General features: G+C 43.7%; 1 protein-coding gene across 1 annotated transcript in view; it reads left to right on the top strand.

The window, feature by feature from the left end:
* IGF1R (insulin like growth factor 1 receptor) overlaps window positions 1–22,606 on the top strand; it is a 142,425-nt gene that overhangs the window by 98,297 nt on the left and 21,522 nt on the right. Inside the window, exons 3-15 of the mRNA XM_029958783.1 lie at window positions 1,895–2,043; window positions 3,623–3,767; window positions 7,929–8,143; window positions 10,075–10,201; window positions 10,807–11,045; window positions 11,523–11,690; window positions 11,839–12,043; window positions 16,176–16,462; window positions 17,862–17,998; window positions 18,296–18,455; window positions 19,470–19,575; window positions 20,961–21,031; window positions 22,339–22,568. Coding sequence (XP_029814643.1) covers window positions 1,895–2,043; window positions 3,623–3,767; window positions 7,929–8,143; window positions 10,075–10,201; window positions 10,807–11,045; window positions 11,523–11,690; window positions 11,839–12,043; window positions 16,176–16,462; window positions 17,862–17,998; window positions 18,296–18,455; window positions 19,470–19,575; window positions 20,961–21,031; window positions 22,339–22,568 — 2,239 coding nt within the window. The remainder of the gene's footprint in view (window positions 1–1,894; window positions 2,044–3,622; window positions 3,768–7,928; window positions 8,144–10,074; window positions 10,202–10,806; window positions 11,046–11,522; window positions 11,691–11,838; window positions 12,044–16,175; window positions 16,463–17,861; window positions 17,999–18,295; window positions 18,456–19,469; window positions 19,576–20,960; window positions 21,032–22,338; window positions 22,569–22,606) is intronic.

Below are 22,606 nucleotides of genomic sequence, written 5' to 3' on the forward strand. Positions count from 1 at the left end.
AGTGTCACTCACCTGCTGTTATTTAATTGTAACAGTAGAAGTGATGTGTGCTTATGAGTTTGGTAATTTGCTGGTGGTTTAAGCAAGCAGCCTTCATTGCCTGCTGACCCTTGGAAGTTGTGGACTTGGAGTGAAGTACAGTCAGCATGCTAAAATTCCTAGTGCCTCAGTACTGTGCTAAAAAGACGTCTTTGTAGGCTGCTGGTTTTTTTTGGGAAGATGATGTCTGCACCAGTTGTGTGTCTGTGCATCCATGTCACCCATGTCTTCAAGGCAGGCTCCAGCTGACATTTGGATACAAGCACCTTAACACTGCCCAAATCCAGCTACTCACCTGAGAAATGCTGCTGTTGTTATCTGGGTGTCGTGCTCTCCTGCAGAGGTTGAGAGCAGCTGTAACTCGAGGCTGGTCAATGTTCTCTTTCCCAGAGGTGCTGTTTTGCAAATGGAAAACATTTCCAGTGTCCTTTGTACATTTAGTTGAAGCCTCTTTCTTGTATCTGCAGCTTTTAGTGGTTTGTGGCATGTTACAGTGCAGGATTTTGAAATAGGAGCTTACTACTAAGCAGAGCAGCTTTTTTTTCTGTTATGGTTTATGCATGGGAAACTGTTATCAATTTGCATGTTTCCTTAAGCCTCAGAAAAAAAGTGGGTTCAGTTTCTTTTAAAAAGAATAAACAGTAAATCCACGTCCATCAGTGTTGTCAGCAGAAGCCTTTGTCTTTGAAGCTGGATTTGTTTTTTTCCTTCTTATTTTTCCTCTCTAAAGTGATAAGGTGGCATAAGTAATCATGAAATACCAAGGAAAGTGCTAGAATAAATTGAAAAATAAAAATTACCTTAAATCAGAAAAGACCTTTACCAGGAGTGGTCAGAGGGCCCGTTTTGTGCACCCATGAAATGTCCAATTTTGAGATTAATATACAGGCAGTATAATCTCAAGCCTTTAAAAAGCTGCTGTAGCCAAAAGCTTGGACTGGCCTGAGTTCTTATTACTTGAGTTTGGCCACTAAAAAATGCTTCTGAGTGCCTGTAGAGTGTAAGAAACAGAAGTGAGCCTGTGCTTCAGTGTCTCCTCCCAGCTTCTGGCAATCTGGTTTCTCTGAGGTTGGGGCTGTGTCTGTCTCAATGTTTTATAGCCAGTGGTGACCTGTTCTCTTTCCATCTGTATCACCCATTTTGAACCTGCTTAGACTTCTGGTCTGCCTCTCCTAATTCCTCTTGTCAATTAGTTTTCCTTGCATCAAGACACGACCTCCTGTTTGCTTAACTTGCTCCTTTAATGCCTCTCAAGCTGTAAGAAGTAATGACTAATGGACTGCTCACTTTCTCCACATCCCTCCTGACTTTATGCCCCCCCAGTTGTCTTTCTGAGTTAAAATGTCCAGGAGCATGGAATTCCCTAGTGCTGAGCTTTAAACACTGGTTTAAGGCCATGGAGACAGGCAGCTTTATAAGAACGTGAACAGTATTTTCCCATCTCTAGTTCTTGGCCTGGCCTATTTTGGGAAGTTGGGCCTGGATTAGCACAAAACCTCACTGCCCTCTGAGGTAAATGAGAAGGGAAGGGTTTCTGGGGATACTTAATCAGAGTAAATGCACAAATGCAAGGGCATTGGGTTGTACCTGGAGCTCCTTTGACTTTGGAAGGACCCCAGAGCCTCCCAGAAGCTGACAGCCCGTGGATGTGGGTCCATTCATTCACTGTAAGCCAGAGATGCTTCAGCCTCTTGGAGTCAAGTGTGTCCTCTGAACAAGCTGGCAGCTTTTCATTCTAGCCTGGAGGGTTTGTCCAAGCTTTAGAGGGAAATGTCTTCCAAAACTCAACCCAGAGCAGTCGGTGGACTCAGAACTGTGTATCGGTGCTTATTTTGAATCTCTCTTTCTTTCCCAGCAGCATGTTCTGCAGCCCTTGTGAGGGGCCCTGCCCCAAAATCTGTGAGGACGGGAAGACGAAGACCATTGACTCTGTCACATCAGCACAGATGTTGCAGGGCTGCACAATCCTCAAGGGGAACCTGCTGATCAACATCCGCCGTGGCAGTAAGTGATGGCCTCTCTTTCTGAGCCTCTGATAAGGCTGCTGTCCACGTTTTTCCTTTTGTCCTCAGCATAGTGATAAGAACATTAAAAGCTCAGCAGGCTGTTTGCTCTCCAGCCCCAGAGCTCAGCTCCTGTTTGATTTGGCCCACGCTGGCCCAGGTATTCAGTCCCAGGGAAAGCTGGTATTTTTGTTAGTTTTTTTGGCAGAACAAGGAACCAGGATTAGGCAGTTAGATGAGCAGTAGTCCAAAAAGAATAATAAAGGTGGAAAAGTTGAAAATCCTTGCATCTGGGTAGGTAAATAACTTGTTGCATGACACTGTAAGGCTGCATATCCCCACTTTTTAAGGCAAGATGTGGTATTTTGCTAAAACATGAAATCCAGAGTGCTGGGAGCTCATATAAAGCCCAACACTGTGCTGCTGGATGGTCAGCATTAGTGAGCTGGCCACCCTTGTCACATGTCTTGAACAAGCTCTGGATTAAATTTGTCAGAGCAGTGATTCATCAGCCAGGGAGGTGTTGACAGCTGATGAGCTCTTAAAAGCAGAGTAAAAATCACTGTTAGTTTTTATTGGACGTGTATCTCCCTATGGAAGGTCCCTTTCGGTTTCATGAATAAGGTTTAAAGATTGAGATCTGTTTGATTCCCTGCCTCCTGCTGAATGAAAGCTTCAGGGTTTAGTAACAGCAGGATGTGAATTATTTTACTCAAGGTCCCGCTTCCAAAGGTACAGTCTTCCCCTATGGAAGATGTTCCAGTTACCTGTGGCAAGTGTGGGGGGTTTTATTTTATTTAAGGGTTTTTATTTTATTTATCTTAGAGGGCTGAAGAGCATCTGCTTATTTGGTATGGGAACCAACCATTGCTGAGGTAAGGACAGCAAAGCTTGAGCTTGTGAAAGATGGGGTGTTGCAGACCTGGGCAGGGACAGTTTGTAGGGTACTGAAGGACTGAGGAGTGGAGCTTTCTCTGCAGTCATTTTAATAATTTGTAATAGAAAATCACCTTCAGTGAGTTGTACAGAACATGCTCCATGGCATGAGCACATCCTTATGGGTTTTATCTTCACTGTTTCATCCAGAGTTCTCAGTGCTGTAGCCAGAGCTTCTCAAGTCATGGAAATCAGTGCCCTGTGCTCCCAAGCACACCAGTAACATACCCCACCTCTTCATCTTCAGTCTCATTCTCTCTTTTTCAGTGGAGCTTTCTGCCTGAGCTTTGCTCCATATCCAAAAGCAATTCCAGTCTCATGGATGTGTACGTTTAACAAGGGTCTTTTCATCCCTGCCAGCATGCTGGCTCACCATTTGGTGCTGGCTTCAGAGTGCAATGCCCATGGAAAAAGCAGGTATTCCAGGATGGAAAAGCAAGACTGGTTTCCCAGTGTTACTCTTTGGCTTTATTTTGCCCTTCAACCATCGGGCTGCACAGGCAACTGTTCCTGGGAGAGGAAAACCAGCGTGTCTCATTTTCAAAAGCAACAAATACAAACATTCTCTTCAACTGAGCATTAAGGAGAATATCAGTCAAAACTGTGAATCCTGTAATAACAGAATTACCTTTTTCTTCCTGTAGATAACATTGCCTCAGAACTGGAGAATTTTATGGGGCTGATTGAGACAGTAACGGGGTATGTGAAGATCCGTCATTCCCATGCTTTGGTCTCCCTGTCTTTCCTGAAGAACCTGCGGTATATTCTGGGAGAGGAACAGGTGGATGGGTAAGTGCTCTGATATTTGTAGATGCAATTTCACTTTAATAGAAAGCTGCTCCTAAAAAACATTCATGTGTCATTTATAGAGTCTTCTTTTCCTCTCCTATGCAGCGTTTTCTCCTAATGAACATTACTGTCCAAATCAGCATATTAAATTGAGTATATTCCCAGTATTTTATGGTAACTTTGCTGTGTACTTTTCACTTTAGGTTTTTCTGGGGAGATTCTTTACATGGATAAAGTGGTTTTGTTTGTTCTCTTTGCTCTGTTTGAGAAAAGAGCATCTTCAGAAACAATCAGATTTCCTTGCAGTTCTTTGGCTTCTCGCAGAGTTTTTTGGAGAACGTCAGCTGAAAGGAAACCTGAGCTTTGCTAAGCAGGGCCTGAAACTCAGAGTGACCCAACAAGTGTGAAACAGATTGCAAGTTGCAATTGTTTGCAGCTTCTTGAAAGTTAACCTTTAAATGAATTCTCTCCCAAGCACGTGAAAGACTGGTCAGGAAGAGTAAAGTTGATCCCTTGAAATGTTTGCTGTGGATTATATTGCTTCTGTAATTACTCAACATGTGATACTTTTTGCTGTACATAACTCCTGCTTTCCTGTGATGGCAAAAGATTGTGAAGGCAAAAGTTTTTAGCCCCCCAGCATGTGTGATGCTGAGGTGTGGTGATGGTCCTTTATCAAGCTGCCTTGCTTGCTCTTTTCCTGAATCAAGCAGCTATCCCAAGTTTAAACCAGTGTTCTCTGAGAGGAATCAGTCCCCTTCCATAATGACAGAACTATTAAATGAAGAATTTGGGGAAATCATGGAAGAAAAGGTGGTGGGAAGGTCATGAGAAAGGTTGCTTGTGTCTGATTTGTCTGCCCTGACTGGGTGAAGTTAAAACATGAGGGACTCTTCACAACCCCCCTTTTTTCTCTCAGACTAAGTCTTTGGTCAGCCTTAAATTCTTAAAATTCCACCATCTGACTGCATGAAAAGGCAGCTCTTCCTCCTGCCCTGTCTGTCTCAGGAAGAGCACTGGCTCCACGGAGATGTTTTTTTCCAACTGCAAATCCCAGAGGCTTGGCAGTGCCGAGCACGTGGCTCATTCAGCCTCTCACGGCCTGGTGTGCCCTCACAGATACTCCAGTCCTTGATTTGTCTTTTCTTCTCTTCCCCTCCCTCTCTTGATCTCTCTAAATCTGAGTTTAGCTTTGTGTCTCAAGTAGTAATTATGCTTATGGCACCTTGTCTGTCAGCAAGCAGAGCCCATGCGAAGGGAAATGGCAGGTTTTTCCAAACAGAGAAGTAAATGAAATTCCCAAATAGAAGTAGTAAATAAATGCAGCTTTGAAGAAGAAAATGAGGATGAATGTGGAGGCAAAATAGATCTATAGTAAAGAGCTACTTGTGCTGAAATTCCCCTATGTTAGGAAATGACTGCAGTTACATACTTGGGGGCAGGGGCAGTCTCTTTGCTTGGAAAATGCCTGGCATAATTTAGACATTACCACAGTCTAAAATGACATTTCCAAAAATACTTCAGTGGAAGTAGGCACCTGGCAGGGAATAACTGAGCCTAAACAATTACTTGGGCAGAGTTATGAACATCAGGGAGTGGGATCTTAGCCTGGGAAGCAGTGGCTGCTGGAAGAAGAGCTGTTTGTGGCAGCACTGCCTTGGGGGATGAGAAGGAGGTAACTTGAGGTCCATTATGATTGTTTTTCATTGAACAACTGACCCCACTGTCCCTGTCCCTTTATTTTTTGAACTGGACTAAGAAAACAGCACTTCAGAATTTCTGTTCCTTATTCGGTTGCTGGTGCCTGCCTTGGTTGTCACAGAAAGTGGAAAGTTTAGGGTGAATCTACTTTGTTTGTTTTCAGAGTTCTCATTGCCCCTTTTGAACACCATGTGAAGGTGCTCCCGTGGCAAGAACATAATTTCTCTTTGCAAACAGGGGAAGTGAACTGGAGATGTGCTGGAGGGATCTTGGAATCTGTTGCAGGATTTTGGTCCCTGCTCTGGCACTGACTCTGCCTGGCCCCTCCACCCTCTGCTGGGGTCAGTGTGTTCACTGCTCTCGTGAGCTGCAGATGCCTTGGTGGTGGAAGGTGTGTAGGCAGCACTTCCCAAAGCATCCCAGGTCGGGTACCTGGAAAATGAGCAACTTGTGACCTTCAGGAGCAAGTGAGGAAGTGGTGACTGAGGAGGAGTTCCAGTGGTGACACTGACCCCCTGCTGCAAATTGGGGGAAGTCTCTGTAAAAACAACCTCCCCCCTGTTTTCTACACCCTTTTGAAGCAGAGGCATCAGTAGCTGTCAGGCCTGTTGGAAGGTGTGAACAGGATCTCTAGTGCTGTGTGGCTCCTCACTGAAGATGTTACAGTTTATTTTCCTGGGATCATCATTGTCAGGGGACGGTGAATTCGGCACAAGAGCAGCAAGGCTTGATCCAGCCACAGCATTTCAGCAGAGCAGAGTGGGGTGTGAGGGTGTTTGGGGATGAATAACACCCTCCAGACTGGTGGTAGCATGGTGGTGAGCACGTCTGCAGGGCAGGCTCCCGTGGGGGATGCTCCTCAGCTTGGTTTTTGTTTAAGGGGGGGTCTCTAAAGAGACTGTTCCTCAACCATCTGTGTGCCAGTGGAGTTTCAAAACCAACTTGTGGAGTTTGTACACTGAGGTGTGAGGCTGAGCTTGGGGGGTTTAAGAAGTGCATCAGTTTACCTTTTCAAACAAGACAAGGAAACAGTGAACTTTAGTGTCAGTGAGGTGCATTACTTCCAAATCCACACAGGGTTTGGTGATGTCTGTCAAGTTCCACGTGCAGTTCAGCATCCTTGTTCTCTCCTGGCAAGATGCATTTAAAGCACAAACATGTCTCTGCTCCCTTGTCAGCTGAGCACATTCCTCTCTACATCTGTGTGAAGTGGTACCAGGTAGATCAACTTCATTAGAAATCAAGTCCTGAATAATTAGGGGACAGATGGAAATAGAGGAAACAACTTGTCTTTCACATTGCCCTGAAAACACGCTCTGCATTGCAAGAAATGGCAAATCTGGTCTGTGCAGTTTGGAACCAGAATGCACAGCTTTTGTTTCGGGTTGGATGAGGGAGGAATTAATCTTGAATTTTAAATGAAATAATTGAAGGAAAACCATAAATGACTAGTATGACAGCTTCTTATGAGCCCTGTGGTTTGTCTGCCATGTTACCCTGCAGAAACTCTGTAAGTTAAAAGGTTTTGTAGAAAGCCCAGTGTGACTCCACTGATGTGGGGTTACCAAAGCAAGGTGGGCTTCCTTGTGTTAATAATGGATTTTGTGTTGCTGCCATGGTGGGTTGGTTTGATTGTGATTCATCAGCTGCATTCCTGTCCCTAGTGTCCCAAAGTGTCAGTGTCCTTGCAGATGTTGTCTTGCTGCTGATGTAGAGCCTATAATCCTGCTTCTGCTGCACCTGTGGGTTTTTTCCAATTCAGCACAATTGAATAGTGCCAGGAATTTCTTCATAACATATAATAGGATTAACAGGATTTACACACCCGACTTTGTGTTAGCATCTGTGGAAATAAAGGATGTACATGTTATTCCATGGTTGTGTTTAGGGAGTGGGCTCAGCACAGCTGCCTGTGTTTAGCTGTGCATTTTGAAGTGTGGGTCCTGTTTGCTGTCAAGTTTTGATGTACAGGTGCAACTGTACTTGGCACAATGTGGGAAATCTTTATTGGGCCAAGAGGTAAACTAAGACAGAGAGGCAAGGAAATCTCCCTGTGCAAACTCTTGGAGTTGCTTTTGTAAACACAAGCAAGACAGCTGCGTTAATGATTACTTTATTGTCAGAACTGCAGCAGGCTTTTCCTTCCATAGGGTATCTAAGGTTACTGCTTCCAGTGTAGAGACCTGCTGTTCAGAGGACATGAATTTATATTCCTCGTAGCAGCTCCTATACAATTATTAAAACACATGTTGGAGTGGCTTTAGATGGTGGGGTGTCCTGTGTTACAGTCATTTCCTGCCCCTGAGCATTCAGGGAAAACTTGCTCCATAGGAGAGAAGAAAACCCTTTACTGACCAGCACTTTAAAGTAAGATGGCACACAGTGTTTTAAAGTTTTCTTATATTAAGGGATTTTTCAATGGAATTGGCTGTGAATTAAAACTAATATTTTTTCTTCCAGGAATTATTCCTTCTATGTGCTTGACAACCACAATCTTCAGCAGCTCTGGGACTGGAACCATCATAACCTGACGATCAGTGAGGGGAAAATGTACTTTGCATTTAATCCTAAACTGTGTGTCTCTGAGATTTACCGCATGGAGGAGGTTTCAGGAACCAAGGGACGGCAGAGCAAAGGAGATATAAATCCAAGGAACAATGGGGAGAGAGCCTCTTGTAAGTAAACAGACAAAAGAATCTCAAGGCAGACTGCCCAGGAGGGTGTGACAAGAGAAACCCTAACACACCACTGCAATATTTAGATTTAGACCCTGGAGGAGCCTTTCAGCCTTTCTGCTTGTTCAGGTTTTACACTGTAGCTGTGAGGGTGCATTTGCACACATGGAAAACAATGTGGTTACATAGTCCCTGTCTCATCTGGAAACCCCATCTCTAGAAGATGATTGCTTCCCAAATTTGGTGACAGCAGCAGCATATAACAATAAGAACATACCTGGGAAACAAGAAGTGAAATCCAGCAGTTTGGTGTGTCCAATGAGGAGCAATTTCTCAGCCTCCTTTGTAACTGTGCATCATTATAGGGATTTTCCTCCCTCAGATACCTACTCTTTCTTGGTGCTAAGGATGCTGCTGAGTAACAATTCCAGAGACACCGAAACAAAATCTTTCTGTTACATTCAGCTTCTGCCAAATATTGTACCTTGTTGCTTGTAAACTCGATTTTCTGTGTTTTATGTTCAAATGACTTGCTTTTGAATTGAGAACGCTTCTTGGTGTTCTGCAGTATTCCTAAACCTGAGTGCCTCTGCATTTAGTTTTGGATTCTGCCACGGTCAGTTATTGGGAAATCCTCTTCTGGCTCCAGTGGGCTGCACATCAGCTCTCCAGTTGTAACCAGTGTGTTTAAAAGCAGTCTGTCACCTAGGAATTAAGGCAACAGAATGCTTACAAATTTCACCTCTAACTCCTAAAACTTGACGGTGCATTTTTCCTTTGGCCAGTTTGGGGTGCTTTTTTTGGCTGAGTGAATTGAAATGGATCTTGTGTCTAAGTCAAGCCCCCTTGTTGTGGGTGGTGCTTACAGAAGTAGGACCCACATTCTGCTGGATGTCTCTTCAGGCGGGATGGGTGCGTGCAGATGGCCCAGATCCTTGCTGTGAGCACCCTCCATTCTTTGCACATTCAATGGAGCAAAGCCCTGCAGTCCTGGAGGAGTTACAGACACACAGCCAGGCCTTACTACCACTGAGGCCAGTGCCAGCCACTGCTTGCTTTTTTAAGAAACCAGTACAGAAAGCTTTCTGACTCTCAGAAGGGGAAAAGAATCAACAAAAGCCAAACTGCCTTTGCAAAGATAGCACCAACAGTGCCAGTGTACACGAGGGTGAAAACCCCTTTATTTTCAGAGCCTTCTATGGAACGTTAGAAACTAACAGTTGACAGAACACGATTTCTTCATCCAAGAATTGAGTTTTTAAAATGCTATTTTGTTTTGCATTGGAAAGCTCAGTGAGTTGGTAGTGGGAAGCCATTCATCTCAAAGCTGTGGGCTTCCATCCAGGCCTGTTCACAAGAGGAGCTGGAAGCTGCTGCCATCAAATGGTTGTGCCGTATATGAACTGAGTTTTGGAGTTCTTGGTCCAGCCTCTCATGAATAGCAATGTAAACTCCTTTGTCCTTTCCATGTTGTTCGCTCTCCAGAAAAATAAATTGTAGTTGTCAAGAGTTGTCCTGGAGAGTGAGAACACAGAGGCTGGTTACTGCTCTGCACGTGCTTTGGAGTTGGATGATGAATTTAGTGCTTTCAGACCAGTCCTGTGGATAAACAGCACTTCCATTCCTCACTCAGGGAGAGTCTGAAGTAGTTTTCAAGAGCTTTCTGGTGATGCATTAGAAAAAAAACAACTTCAAAAAAACTAATAGCAAGTAGCTCCAGCATATTCTAACATGATTGCCAAGGTCACTGCTTGCCCTTAAGTATTCAAATGTAGTGGGATGAAATAGGAAACTCTGCAGAGACAAAGGCTGTTGGTATCCTAAGGTGCTACTGGAAAGGCTCATTAGCTAAACCAGACACCTAAGAAACAGCAAAAACTGACAGGGGGTGTGATACCAACTCTGTCATGTCCTGTCCTTTTGTATTGCAGGTGAAAGCAAAATTCTGCATTTTGTTTCCAACACTACCCTCAAGAACAGGATTAAACTGACGTGGGAGCGGTATCGGCCTCCAGATTACAGAGACCTCATCAGCTTCACTGTGTACTACAAAGAAGCGTAAGTGGATGTTGTCAGGGCCTCAGCAGGGCAGTCCAAGAGACAGTAACAGTTCTGTTCCTAGGGCTGGAGAGCTCATCCAGTTTATGTATTTCATCCTCAAGCCCTGCCTCTGCTCAGATTCTTTCCTTGGTGGAGCACAGGCTGCCTTTAAAGAGGATTGTTGTGAAGGAATCCTAGAAATGGATTGCAAATCCATCAGGAAGTTTCAAATTTGAAAAAAAAAAAAGATCTGTTAGACTGGTCAAGGTCAGTCACAGAGAACTTTGGGTTCTTTATGGTAAAAAGCTTGGCCACTATCAATAACTGTCTTGAGTTGCCTGTGTTTGATATGTATGTCTGAAGCGTTTCACTGCCTGTTTGGGATAAAAAATAGATAAATATAGTGTTTTCTTAGAGAACATTGTCTTATTACTAGTGACTGAAGGTAAACCTGCAGCTAAAGCTGGAAATACGGATTTTAGCCTGTTTTATTCTGCTGGGGAAAAACAAGTAAGCTTTATATGTTCCACTGAGCAGCTTTGAAGTGAGGCACTCTCAGTCATATATGACAAACTTTAGGAGAAAATAAATATTTGTGCTGCTTTTTTCTTTGAATATTTCAGACCATTCAAAAATGTGACAGAGTACGACGGGCAAGATGCGTGTGGCTCCAACAGCTGGAACATGGTTGATGTTGACCTGCCACCAAACAAAGAGAACAATCCTGGAATCCTGCTGCAGGGATTGAAACCTTGGACTCAGTATGCCATTTATGTCAAGGCTGTTACCCTCACCATGATGGAAAACCATCATATTCATGGAGCAAAAAGTGAAATCATATATATACGAACCAATGCTGCGGGTGAGTTGCTGAGCTCTGGGGTGAGAGGTTGATAATGCTGCAGGTGTGATTAGTGTATTATTGTGCAAGGTCTGTTGTTAATATAGAAATGGAATTTCTGTGCAGATGATGTGCATGATGCTAGAAGTTGAGTGCTTATGAAAGCAGCATTAAAATTTGAATTAAAAGTGTTTTTTCAGACATTACGTCCATTGGGAACTATGGGAGTTCCTTGGAGTTAGAATTTCAGGCTTTGTTCCATTGGTGAAGGTGAATTTTAAGTACAGCTTTGGATTGGGACTGCACGTGGTTGCAGTTGAACCCTTGGTAACTGTTGTTAGAGAGGCATAAGTAGGAAATCCTTTATTTGAAATAAGATGGTGTTTTTCCCTGCAGTACAGAAATGGATTGGGATTCACTTCAGAAGCTTGCATGGAAATACACTGTAGAATGCTCTAGGTTTAATTTCCTTTCTTTTCCTTTTTTTTCCTCCTCCAGTGCCGTCCATTCCCTTGGATGTTATTTCAGCATCCAACTCCTCATCCCAGCTGATTGTGAAATGGAATCCTCCCTCTCTTCCCAATGGCAACCTCTCCTACTACATCGTGCGCTGGCAGCAGCAGCCTCAGGACAGTTACCTTTACAGACACAATTACTGCTCCAAAGGTAGGAGAACCAACCCTGCTGTGTTGGACTCTGCCTGCCAGGGCTCTTCACTGGCAAGAGCTGGGGAATAAACATGGATAAAACATGGATTGTTGCCGTAGTCATGGTGTGGAGAGAAACAAACCAAGCTCTGTTCTTTTCTTTTAAGATAAAGTCCCAATTCGAAGATACGCCGATGGGACCATCGATACAGAAGAAGCTACTGAGCCCACCAAGCCAGAGGGCTGTGGGGGGGAAAAAGGACCTTGCTGTGCTTGTCCCAAGACAGAGGCAGAAAAGCAAGCTGAGAAGGAGGAAGCAGAGTACCGCAAAGTCTTTGAGAACTTCCTTCACAACTCCATCTTTGTCCCTAGGTAATGGATTTTGGACACTTTCTCTTTGGAAGTGGGGCTAATAATTGTATGGGTAACACCTGAAACACACAGGCATTACCTTTCCTTCCATGGGAGACAGTCTGCAGCCTTCCTCTGCAGTTTCTCTTGTTTGCTAGCTTTCATTTCTTTCTTTCAATTCCAGCCCATAGTAAGGGTTCTTACCTGTATTGATCAAGGATTTCAGTGAGGGGTTCTTTTCAGACTCAAGAGTCACTTAAGGAGCTCTTTGTCTATAAGGGTTTCAGAGATGAGCAACATGTGGTAGACAAAGGGGTTCAGATTTGATCTTTCTCTAAATAGTCATTTAAGTGCTTGTGTTCCTAATCTGAAGATTTATTTGCCTTTGAAATTCAGGGCACAGTCACCTCACAGAATTGAAAATGGTCTGTCTTTCTCACTGCACTAATTACAAAGGGCCTGTTGGTTTCCTGGGTTTGTGCTGCAGAGAAGCATTAAATATTTCCACCCTGCCACAATAAACACCTGCTTACATGTTAAGTGGAATAGTAATGATTTTATGCTGCAGCATAGAGTAGATACTACTGAATTAATTGGTGATTTTGATCCTTGAGTTTCCAATTTATCCTTCAGGTAAACTGTTCTGCTTTAGGTAATTGGATGCTGGAGCCAGGCACACACACTGTATAGCTGTTAAATTACAGTTTATACGCAGTCAGATCTCAGTTGTGCACGTTGCCTCATTCTCTCTCCTGGCAGGGGAAGTTTATGGTCAAGTCCTGTGTTTGAGAACTCTAAAGTGTGACATTTCTGCTCATTAATGCTGGTTTATATCACTCTCCATTGTGATTTTTTGGTCTTCAATTCAAGCATGTGTTGGATTGACTTGTTGGGGTTGGGACTGTGATATTTGCAGAGCTTCTTAGTTTTTCCCAAAAAATGAGGAACTAAATACTGCCTGTCTTTGGAAGTGTGAAGTATCTTACCTGAGCTCTGTCTGGGTCACATTTAGCATTTGGGGCTGACCTTGTGCAGAGTTTCCCTAGTGATGATGAGAACCAGCAGCAAAGATGAGGTCCAGGGAAGTTTTAGGCACCATGTCTGGCCATGATGTAACTCCTGAACAATGTGAAATCTTGAGATCTGATTTCAGGTTCTATGAAACAGCCCAACAAGGAGTTTTGAAAGGCACGTGTCAGGTCTAAACTACTTGAAAGTCTATTGCAAAGGAGTTCTTTTGATTTCCCCAAAGCTTTGTTATTTAAAATGTGTTATCTTCTCTCATATTTTCTTGCATTCCTGCCTTCATCCCCCCAAGTAAACTCATAGAACCTTGAGCTCAGACAGTAACAAATACACTGACCAGTTCCCAAAGAGTTTCCTGAAAGTTTGTCCTTTTTCTTTAACTTACTGTCGTGAGGATGTTTTCTAACACCAGGGACAGATAAGGTGCAACACTCAGCAATAGCTGCATAGCCAAGCAACTTTTAAGAACCTGTATGTCAGGGAATTAAAGATTATGAGCTAGGGAGATGCCTCCATGGGACAAACCTAAGCAGTTTGTTACTTGTTGATGTCATTTTTTTCCCTCTCTTTTCCAAGGGAAAAGTTAATTAATGTGTTAATGCAAGTCTCAATAGTAGTATTTGTTTCCAGTGTCCTACCTGTCTCCAGGATATTATGAAAGAGTTGCAGCACCAAATACAACGTGAAAGTATTTGACTGGGTGGTTTTAGGGTTGTTTGAGAAGCCTGTTGATCTAATCTCTTGTGCAATTCTGGGTATTAATGCTATGGTGGCTTTCAAACACTGGGACTCTGCTTAGCCTTGAAGAGCGACTCACAACCAGCGGAGGAGGAGTTATTCTACAAGTTTTTTGTTTCTCTAATGAGCAGGATGAGGCTCTATAGTGTAGTCTGAGGAGTAATATTAAAATTGCCACAAAGAACAGTGAGCTTTTCTGTTAAATGTTAACTTTTTTCCTTCTTTTTTAATTTGATTTAATTTTTTATAGTGTTATTTTTAATTTTTGTCCTGTGTTTCTCTTCCTTCCTCTCCTTAAACAGAATAGATGATTTTTCATGGGTTTATCTCAGACTTGCTTCCTTGGATGCTTGTTTTTTGCCTTTATCTCTGCCTTTCATGAAAGCAGGAAGCTGCTGGACTGAAAAGCAGTGCTGTCAAATCTCTTGATGTTTCAATCCTGTTTGCCTTGTGGTTATCCTGCAGCTCTTTTTCTCTTCCTGCTTCCACTGCAGTTTTCACCAACAAGTTTTGTGTCCCTTTATCTTTTTCCCCAAAGGGAAAGGGGGGACTGTACTTCCCCCTACTCCCAGATACCACCAGAGAGTTGAAACTTTGTGCATCCCGTAGAACAGAGATAAAGTCAGGCCTTTTGGGTTCTTGCATTGGCACGTGCCTTGGTGGCTGATTGAAAATGAACTTTTTATTTTCACTGCTTTTATCACAGAACCTCTGCAAATGTTCATCAGTTCAGTGTTAGGCACCCAAATTTTAGCAGATTAAAAGTTTGTTCTGTCCACTGAGTTAAAGCAGTAAATGAATACCCATTCTAAGCAGGGTGAATAGCTTTAGTAACTTCCATAAATACCAGTGGAGGGGAGGCACAAATGCTTATATCTCCTATGAAATTCCCTTAACTGACAAGACATTGACTTATATGTCGCTTAAAACAATTTCTTGTTAACTTAGGAAGTTCTTTCCTTGCCTTTGTTTATTTCTGGTTTACGTGGTGGCTGAGAGTGTCAAAACAACTACTGAAGATGTACTAAAAGGATTTTGGAAAAATCTGTAATGAACTCCTAAAAAAAAAATAAAAAAATTAATCCAACCTCTGCCAGAAGGTTTCAAAACCAAGTGAGCCTGTTTTTGGCTCTGGGAGCAGCTGCCTTGTGGCTGCATGTGCTAAGACGATGTGTTTGACAGTGAATTAACTTCTCCTGTTGAGTCATCTTTCCTCCTGTGGTGTGTTTGGGGGAGGCCTCCTTTGCCTGGTTTGTAACTCTCTGGTAGAGATGTCAGACCTCGTGTCCTTGATCCCTCTTGCCCTGACCAGGTGCCACATGGGCACATGGAGTGATTTTAGGAGGGGTAGGATTCAAGCCCAGACTGGTTTTGTAGTGTGGCCTTTCTTACATTGTCCTTTAGCTCCCTTTGGGGCGTTGCTTCCCAGGTGTGGGCATCCCTGGGGTGGGGGAGCAGGAGCAGTACAGCCAGTGTGCCCTGTGTAGCTGGTGCCCCTGTGCAGAACAGCCTTGCATCTGAGACAATGAATCTGGCATTGGGTGTTGGTGACCTGATACCATCCAAAATGGCTCTAAGAGAATCTTGGTGCTTGTGCTGTTACTCAGGCCTGTCCACCACAGCACTTTCTGAGGCTTGAGAAAGCAGCAGCGTTGCTGTAAATCCTCAAGTTTTTAACTCTGCTTAAATTTCACCCAGATGCCCGTAAGGCAAAGCTGCTCATTGAACTTTTGGCTCTCCCCAATATTAGTGCTGTGTTTGCTCACACAGGAAGGTTGTTCCTTTGCAGAGCTTTTGTTTGGGTGAGAGAAGTAGAGATGCACAGATAACCACCCGAGTGCTGGTGAACAGTCATGGTCTTCAGCTGCCTTCCAAGGTTTCTTTTGTCAGTGCAATCCATTCTAAGGTCTGTAATTTCATCACGACTGCAAAGCTAACTCTCAGTAGGCTTAACTTCCTTGGCTAATCCAGCAAACTTCAAAACACTTTTTCCCCCCCCCTAATGTTTCCAACCTTAAACATCTGATTTTTATTTTAAGCGTCAACATTACTGTCATGAAACACAACTCGGGGATGTTTATTGAGTAAAAGGGAAGCCATTTTTTGCTCTTTGGTGTGAGGTCAGAAGTTTGCACATTTATCTTGGGGCGCAGGGTGAGCTTCAGAGTTGTGGCTGGTCCCTGACCAAAAGAGAGAGAAATGGGCTGTGCTGACATGTGGCAGGTTCAGATTGAGGCAGTTTTCCTCTTGTTTTGCAGTTTTCCTTTATTTAACTTTTTTAATAGCAGTTGCCTCTTTCTCTGGGGTGTTTTGCACAGTTTTCCTGAGGCTGGAGGAAAAGTGGGTTCCTTCTAAAGAGACCTTTTCCATACCCGTGTGTGCCCCACAGGCCCGATCGGAAGCGGAGGGACGTGTTCCGGATCGCAAACGCCACTCTGGCCGCTCGGAACAGGAACGTGACAGGGACAGATCACTTCACCAACGCCTCTGACGCTGAGGAGAGCGAGGTGGAGTACCCCTTCTTCGAGACCAAGGTGGATGGCAAGGAGAGAACCGTGATCTCCCACCTCCAGCCTTTTACCCTTTACCGCATCGACATTCACAGCTGCAACCACGAGGCCGACACGCTCGGCTGCAGCGCTTCCAACTTCGTCTTTGCCAGAACCATGCCCTCAGGTACGCTCTCCCAGGGGCTCTCCCAAGGGCCCTCACAGGGTGCAGCTTTGGCTCCTGTGCTGGGGAGGACAAGCTCTCCAAACCCAGTTAGAAATACGCTGGGGCGTCATAACAGTTCTGTGCAAGACAATGAACTGGAACTGTGTAGATTTTAAAGTCCTCGACTGGTCTCTGGTGTGTGCTCAGTGATGTGTTTGAGTCTGCTGTGAGCTGGGGAAAGGCAGAAGTTCATTACCAGCATAATTAGGAGAGAATCTGTTTCCTAGCAATGGAGGTGAGACCCACAGACATGGTGGGCTGGAAGGTTTTATCCCTCAGTTCCCTGTGTGCTCAATAGAGACAGGGCAGTGTTGCTCTGCTAATGTTTGGTTTTGCTGTGCTCACTTGGAACTGTTTGCAGATGTTGGAGCTTTGCTGGTGGGAATGTTTGCCAAATGTTTCTTCTGTCACAGAATGACCATGCATTTGTCCAGCCTGGGAACAGGAGGAATACTGTGTTTCTTTGTGCCCAATCCCTGGCCCCTAGAGTACTTCAAATAGGAAGCATTGAATGCTGTGCTCGTGTTTGGGGCTCTTACAGATTGTACTTCTTCTGAGAAGAATAGAGATGATTTTAGTGTAAGCTCATACGCATCCAGCAACGAGCTTCTGACTCCAGCAGATGTCTGGGGATATTGGATGCAGAATGGTAGCAATTTTGTTTTGTTTCTGGAAGGAAAGGCTATCATAATCCAGATCCAGCTGTGTCAGTAAAAAAAGCAAAAAGTATTGCTTATTTCAAGGAAATAAGGAAATCTGTGAGATCAGGGAAAAGGAAATAAGTGTTCCCAGATTTTTTAACACATGGCTGTGATAATTAAAGGCTAAACAATTCTGTTTTCTTCTAAACATAACAACTGTATTTTTGAAGGAGTGGTCTTCTTTGACTGAAATGGGGTTCACATTCCTGTTAAATTTTCAATAAACCACATAAAATTATTAAGAACTAAATAAGGATGAAGCACTTCCTGAATTGCCAATGAGACTGTTTTAAACTGGGACAGATTGCCTCTGACTGTTTTAGGAGAGGGCTGTCAGTGGGGCAGTTCACAGCTGTTGGCAGCCAGGTTGTTGTTACAGCCATTTGGTGGGAACAGCTCCTTGCACTGTTTTGGTGCAGTGGAAAGTTGGGAAGGAAGAATCAGGTGCTGATAAACAGGTTCTTTTGGCACACAGAGCCCATACCTGGTGGAGCTGCATCCACTGCACTGGTTTTCTGGGAACCAGTAGCTGAGGCTCTGCTGATCTCCAGCTTCTGCACCCAAAGTACAGTGTGACCCTTCCATTCTCCTCCACTCCTGCACAAGTTCCTCTTCCAGTAGTAGATGTTCTTCTCACATCACCTGTAAATATTTTACAGAGGGAGCAGATAACATTCCAGGAACGGTATCATGGGAAGCAAAAGAGGAAAATACCGTCTACCTGAAGTGGTCAGAGCCTGCAAGTCCAAATGGGCTGATCCTGATGTATGAAATCAAATATGGGCAGCACGGAGAGGTGAGGATTTGACATCACTGCTCAAAACTTATACACCAAAAAGGATCTTTTTAAATGTGCTTCCGTGCAGTGCTGCAGCCCACAAACAGAAACTGTGATTTCAAACACCCAGCACCCTCAGCATGGCATTCCCTTTTTTCCCTTATTTTGAGTTCTTAAATTCCAAATATCTTTGAAATAAAACTGATCAGGTGGGACTCTTAGTTATAAAAATTAGCTTACCCTGCAGCTGCATTGCTTTTCAATAACAAAGGAATGTGAAGATACTAACGTGTGTGAATTGCTTTTTTGTTTTAGGAGAAGCGGGAATGTGTTTCCAGACAGGAATACAAGAAGCTTGGAGGAGCTAAACTAACTCACCTGAACCCTGGGAACTATTCTGCCAGAGTTCAGGCCACTTCCTTAGCTGGAAACGGATCCTGGACTGAGCCAGTCTCTTTCTATGTGCAGCCCAAATGTAAGACAAGTGTTTGTTGTCTGTGCCAAATTGGAGAACTGGTGTCTTTTTAATAATGCCTGATGTTTAAGTGTGTAAGTGGGTGTCTGAGCCTGTTGCCTGTACTCTGAATACTCCTCTTACTTGCTGGTGGTTCCTTGGGAACTCTTCTCTGTTCCATTTTTATGGCAAGTGTTGACAACCAGGAGGGGTGTGTGAGGTGTGTCCTTCCCTTGCATTGTGTGTCTGTGAGAGGTGCAGCAGGTGGTGGGTGTGGAGAACACACTGCTGTGCCTTCCTGGGATGTACAGCTATGCTGGGAATGTGATGTTAGCCATAACAACGTGGAGCTGGAGTGTCCAAAACGTGTGGCAACAAGGCACACCTGCTTTAAATTGCAAAATAATATGAGAAACAAATAGTTTGTTTAGATTTTTGGCTGGCAGGTTGACCTGTTCTGAGTGACTTTTGGTAAAGATCCCAATAAAAGGGTGATGCTGGTCCTGACAGTGGGAGTGATTTATATTTTGGAAGAACAGCACCACAGTGACCCTCAAGAACTGAGTAGTTGTAGAGCAGATATATCCCCACAACACTGGAACTCCACGTCTTGTTCCTTTTTGGTTTTCTGAGTGCTGCACTTTGAACGATTTGAAGTAAAGAACAGTGCCTGTATATTCTGAATATGTGTATAAGCAACTGCCAGGTGAACAAAAGGTGGAAAAAAGGTGAATGTGCAAGTGAACAATTGGATATTGTTCACTGAGGAATGTAAGTCCTTAAGCACAGCTTGTGAAAACAAAGCCCAGACAGACACTGTTCTGTACAAAATTAATGCCTCTCAGTGTCTGCTTTCTTGTTGAACTCATCTGCAGTCAGGGAGGGTTTCCGAGTACATTTTTCCACATCAGACAAGAAAATGAGAACTTTGATTTCTTCCCTGTATGGAAATACACTGAGTGGGTTTTGAATGTTTCTTTGTTTAGTAGAGGTTTTATAGAAACCCTGATACAATTGTTTTCTTGTTGGTTGCAGCAGCAAACTATGGAAACTTCCTGCACTTGGTAATTGTGCTCCCTCTTGCTCTGCTGCTCATCATTGGGGGATTGCTGATAATGCTGTATGTCTTTAACAAAAAGAGGTGAGTTGTATATGCTGCTGCTTAAACCTGCAGGAGGGGAATTGTTTATTTTCAAATCTGTGCCCGTGGAGCAGGTTAAAAATTAAAAAGAGAAATGACATTCAGAGGAGTTGAGAAGCTGAAGTAGATTCTGTCTCGTTGGTGTGTAAAAGGAGGTGGTTTAGAGTTACCAGCCTCTGGCTGCTGCTTCTGGAGATATGAAGAGGCTTTTTATTCCAGTATCATATTAGAGAGGGAAGAGGAAGGCTTGTGAGGAACATACAGGTCAATGATGGCACACACTGGACCTGTATAATCAGAATGTGTGACTGAAATATGGCTCAATATAAATCATGAAACCTTATTTCTATTTAGCTTAATTTGATTTAATTCTAGAGAGTTTTTTGAAGTCTTTACACCCACTTAAAAAATTATATCCTGGCCAAGACCAGTCTTGGGGACTGTTCTGTTGATTTGTTTTCCTCTGTTTTGTTTTTTGTAACTTAGTGATTTATTTTTTTATCTCGTTGACATACATAACGAGAACTTCATACAAGTCAGTGCAAATGTTCAGACTTGCAACTTTCCAGGTTTGAAGGGTTTTTGTTACACTCAGATAAGTGATGCTCATTGAGTATCCCATGATTTCCAGCTCTAATTCATTGGTAGCCCTGCAGAGAGTGGTACCAGTTCTGCTCAAGGGTTCCAGAAAGGGCTCTGTATCTGGTGAATACAACACCTTGGACTCTCCTGGGTGAAATGCCTGATAACTTAACCCTTCTTTAAATTGTTCTTCTACCACAAGAATATTTTGCCTTTGATTTCCTGAGATCTGATGGATAATTTTATTTCTACAGCCTGTCTCCTGCAAGAGTTCTCACAGAGCATTTATTACGTGTCCTATTCTGAGAATCACCCCAGTAAAATTGAGGAGGGGGTGGGAATTGTGTGTGTGGTTTTAAAATAAAATGATAGAAACACTTAGGAAATAGTTGAATGGAATCCCCCATTAAAAAGAGTCTTGTCCTTTGCTGGATCACTTCTCTCCCACAGCAGATTGGATGATGTTAAAGTCCATTCTCAGCCATGAGTCTCCTGGTTTATCACCATACAGCTGCCTTTCTTAAAGGAAGTTTACCCAGCAGCTAAAAGTACCTTGTGTTTACATTTTTCTGGTGCTGATTTGCTGTAGAGAAGACTCCAGGTTTCCTGGGAAAGCTATTCTGGGCTGTTTGTCCATTGATTCTGTGAGGTAGATAAGGACTGAGCACGTCCCCTTTGTCTGAAAAACCCCACATACATTAAATAATATTCTGTGGTTGAGCAAACAGCGGAAAAGCTGTAAGAGATGGCCTGAAATCTACTTAGATTTAAAGATTAAAAAGGAAAACCCAATGTTTCAACAGGAACAGTGACAGACTGGGCAATGGAGTACTTTATGCCTCTGTGAACCCCGAGTACTTCAGTGCCTCAGACGGTGAGTGTGACCTTACACTTGTGATGCTTTTACTGTCGTGTGTTTTGTTGGTGTCTGACTCTGAAAGGTATGAAACTCTAAAAGGCATGTTGTAAAACCACTTTCTCTGTTTTGTTTTCTTAGCACAGCCACGGAATCCACAATTGATAATACTAAAGGTCACTTGTCTATTGAAAGTGGGGAGGTTTTGAGTTGTTTTCCTGTAGTTTTGTTCAGCTGAGGCAAATTTGGATTCATTCATTTCACTTTCAGATTATCATCTACTCTTCCAGTGTTGCTTTCACTGGAATGAAGGAAGAATTCATGAATTTGTGGTCTTTCATGTTTGCCCTTTTAAGCTCTATTTTTCCTTATTGGAACAAACCCATGGCTCGAGGAAATCAGAACATCAGACAAATTTCCTTGAGGCCTCAGTTCTTCTGTTTATAGTTTAGTTTGGTGCTGCTGTTGTAGACTTTTTGCTGGAATAGCATTTCCAAAAGCCCCCAGGAGACTAATGGGTTTTTACCCAGAGTGGCAGCAGAACATTTTACTGTTATTTTTTATAGCAACACCATTAGGGTTAAAGGTCTGTCAGTGTTCATGCTATAATCCTCTATTTTCATCCTGTTATTTCACCCACGCAGAGCATGTGACACAACTGTCCCCTCCTTTGGTGACTGATAGGCAGCAGCATCAGTGAGTGCTTGGATGTGTTCTTGCCTGAGGCAGTCCTGCCTCCTGGCAGTCACCTTCTGAGAGCTCTGCTCTGCCTCAGATCAAAGTCCTGCAGCAGCAGCAAGTTCTGCCTTTGCTGGTGCAACAGTGAGTGTGCAAGGGATCAGAACAGTGCCATGCAAAGAGCTGCTGGATCAGAGCCTGCCTCCCTCTAGTCATGAAATCAGTCTGTTAATCGAGAATACAGCAGGCACTAAACTGATACAGATGATCAAGTGTGTTTGATGCTGTCTGGAAGGATTAGAAAAGCAAGGATCTCAAGAAAAGCTCAGGCCTTAAGCATTGATTTGAGCCTCTTCCCACCCTCTCATTGTGCTTTGAGGTTCTTTATTTCTACCCTGATATGCAGATACCACAGTGAGGCTGCTTCAAGTCCATCTCCAAATTTCCTTAAGATTTATTTTTATACAGTCCTCAACCTATCTCTGTATGGGAAAGACCATGGACTGTTTGCACACAGGGGGCAAGGTCTCAGCATTCTGTCTGGTGTTCTTACAGTCAAGCTCTTTGGGCAGTTGCTGTTGTAGAGCAGTGAGTGCTCACACCTCGTGCAGAAGTGGGACCTCATGACTTGTTCTTTCTGCCCTCAGTGTATGTTCCAGATGAGTGGGAGGTGCCCCGTGAGAAGATCACCATGTGTCGGGAGCTGGGGCAGGGCTCCTTTGGAATGGTGTACGAGGGGATAGCCAAGGGAGTGGTGAAGGATGAGCCAGAGACCAGAGTGGCCATCAAGACTGTCAATGAGTCTGCCAGCATGAGGGAGAGGATCGAGTTCCTCAACGAGGCCTCGGTGATGAAGGAGTTCAACTGTCACCACGTGGTAAGTCATGGGGGTGGGACAGTGGCTCATGTGCTTAT

The sequence above is a fragment of the Manacus vitellinus genome, unplaced genomic scaffold (assembly GCF_001715985.3).
Source record: "Manacus vitellinus isolate BGI_N305 unplaced genomic scaffold, ASM171598v3 scaffold_16_pilon, whole genome shotgun sequence".
NCBI classification, from domain to species: domain Eukaryota; kingdom Metazoa; phylum Chordata; class Aves; order Passeriformes; family Pipridae; genus Manacus; species Manacus vitellinus.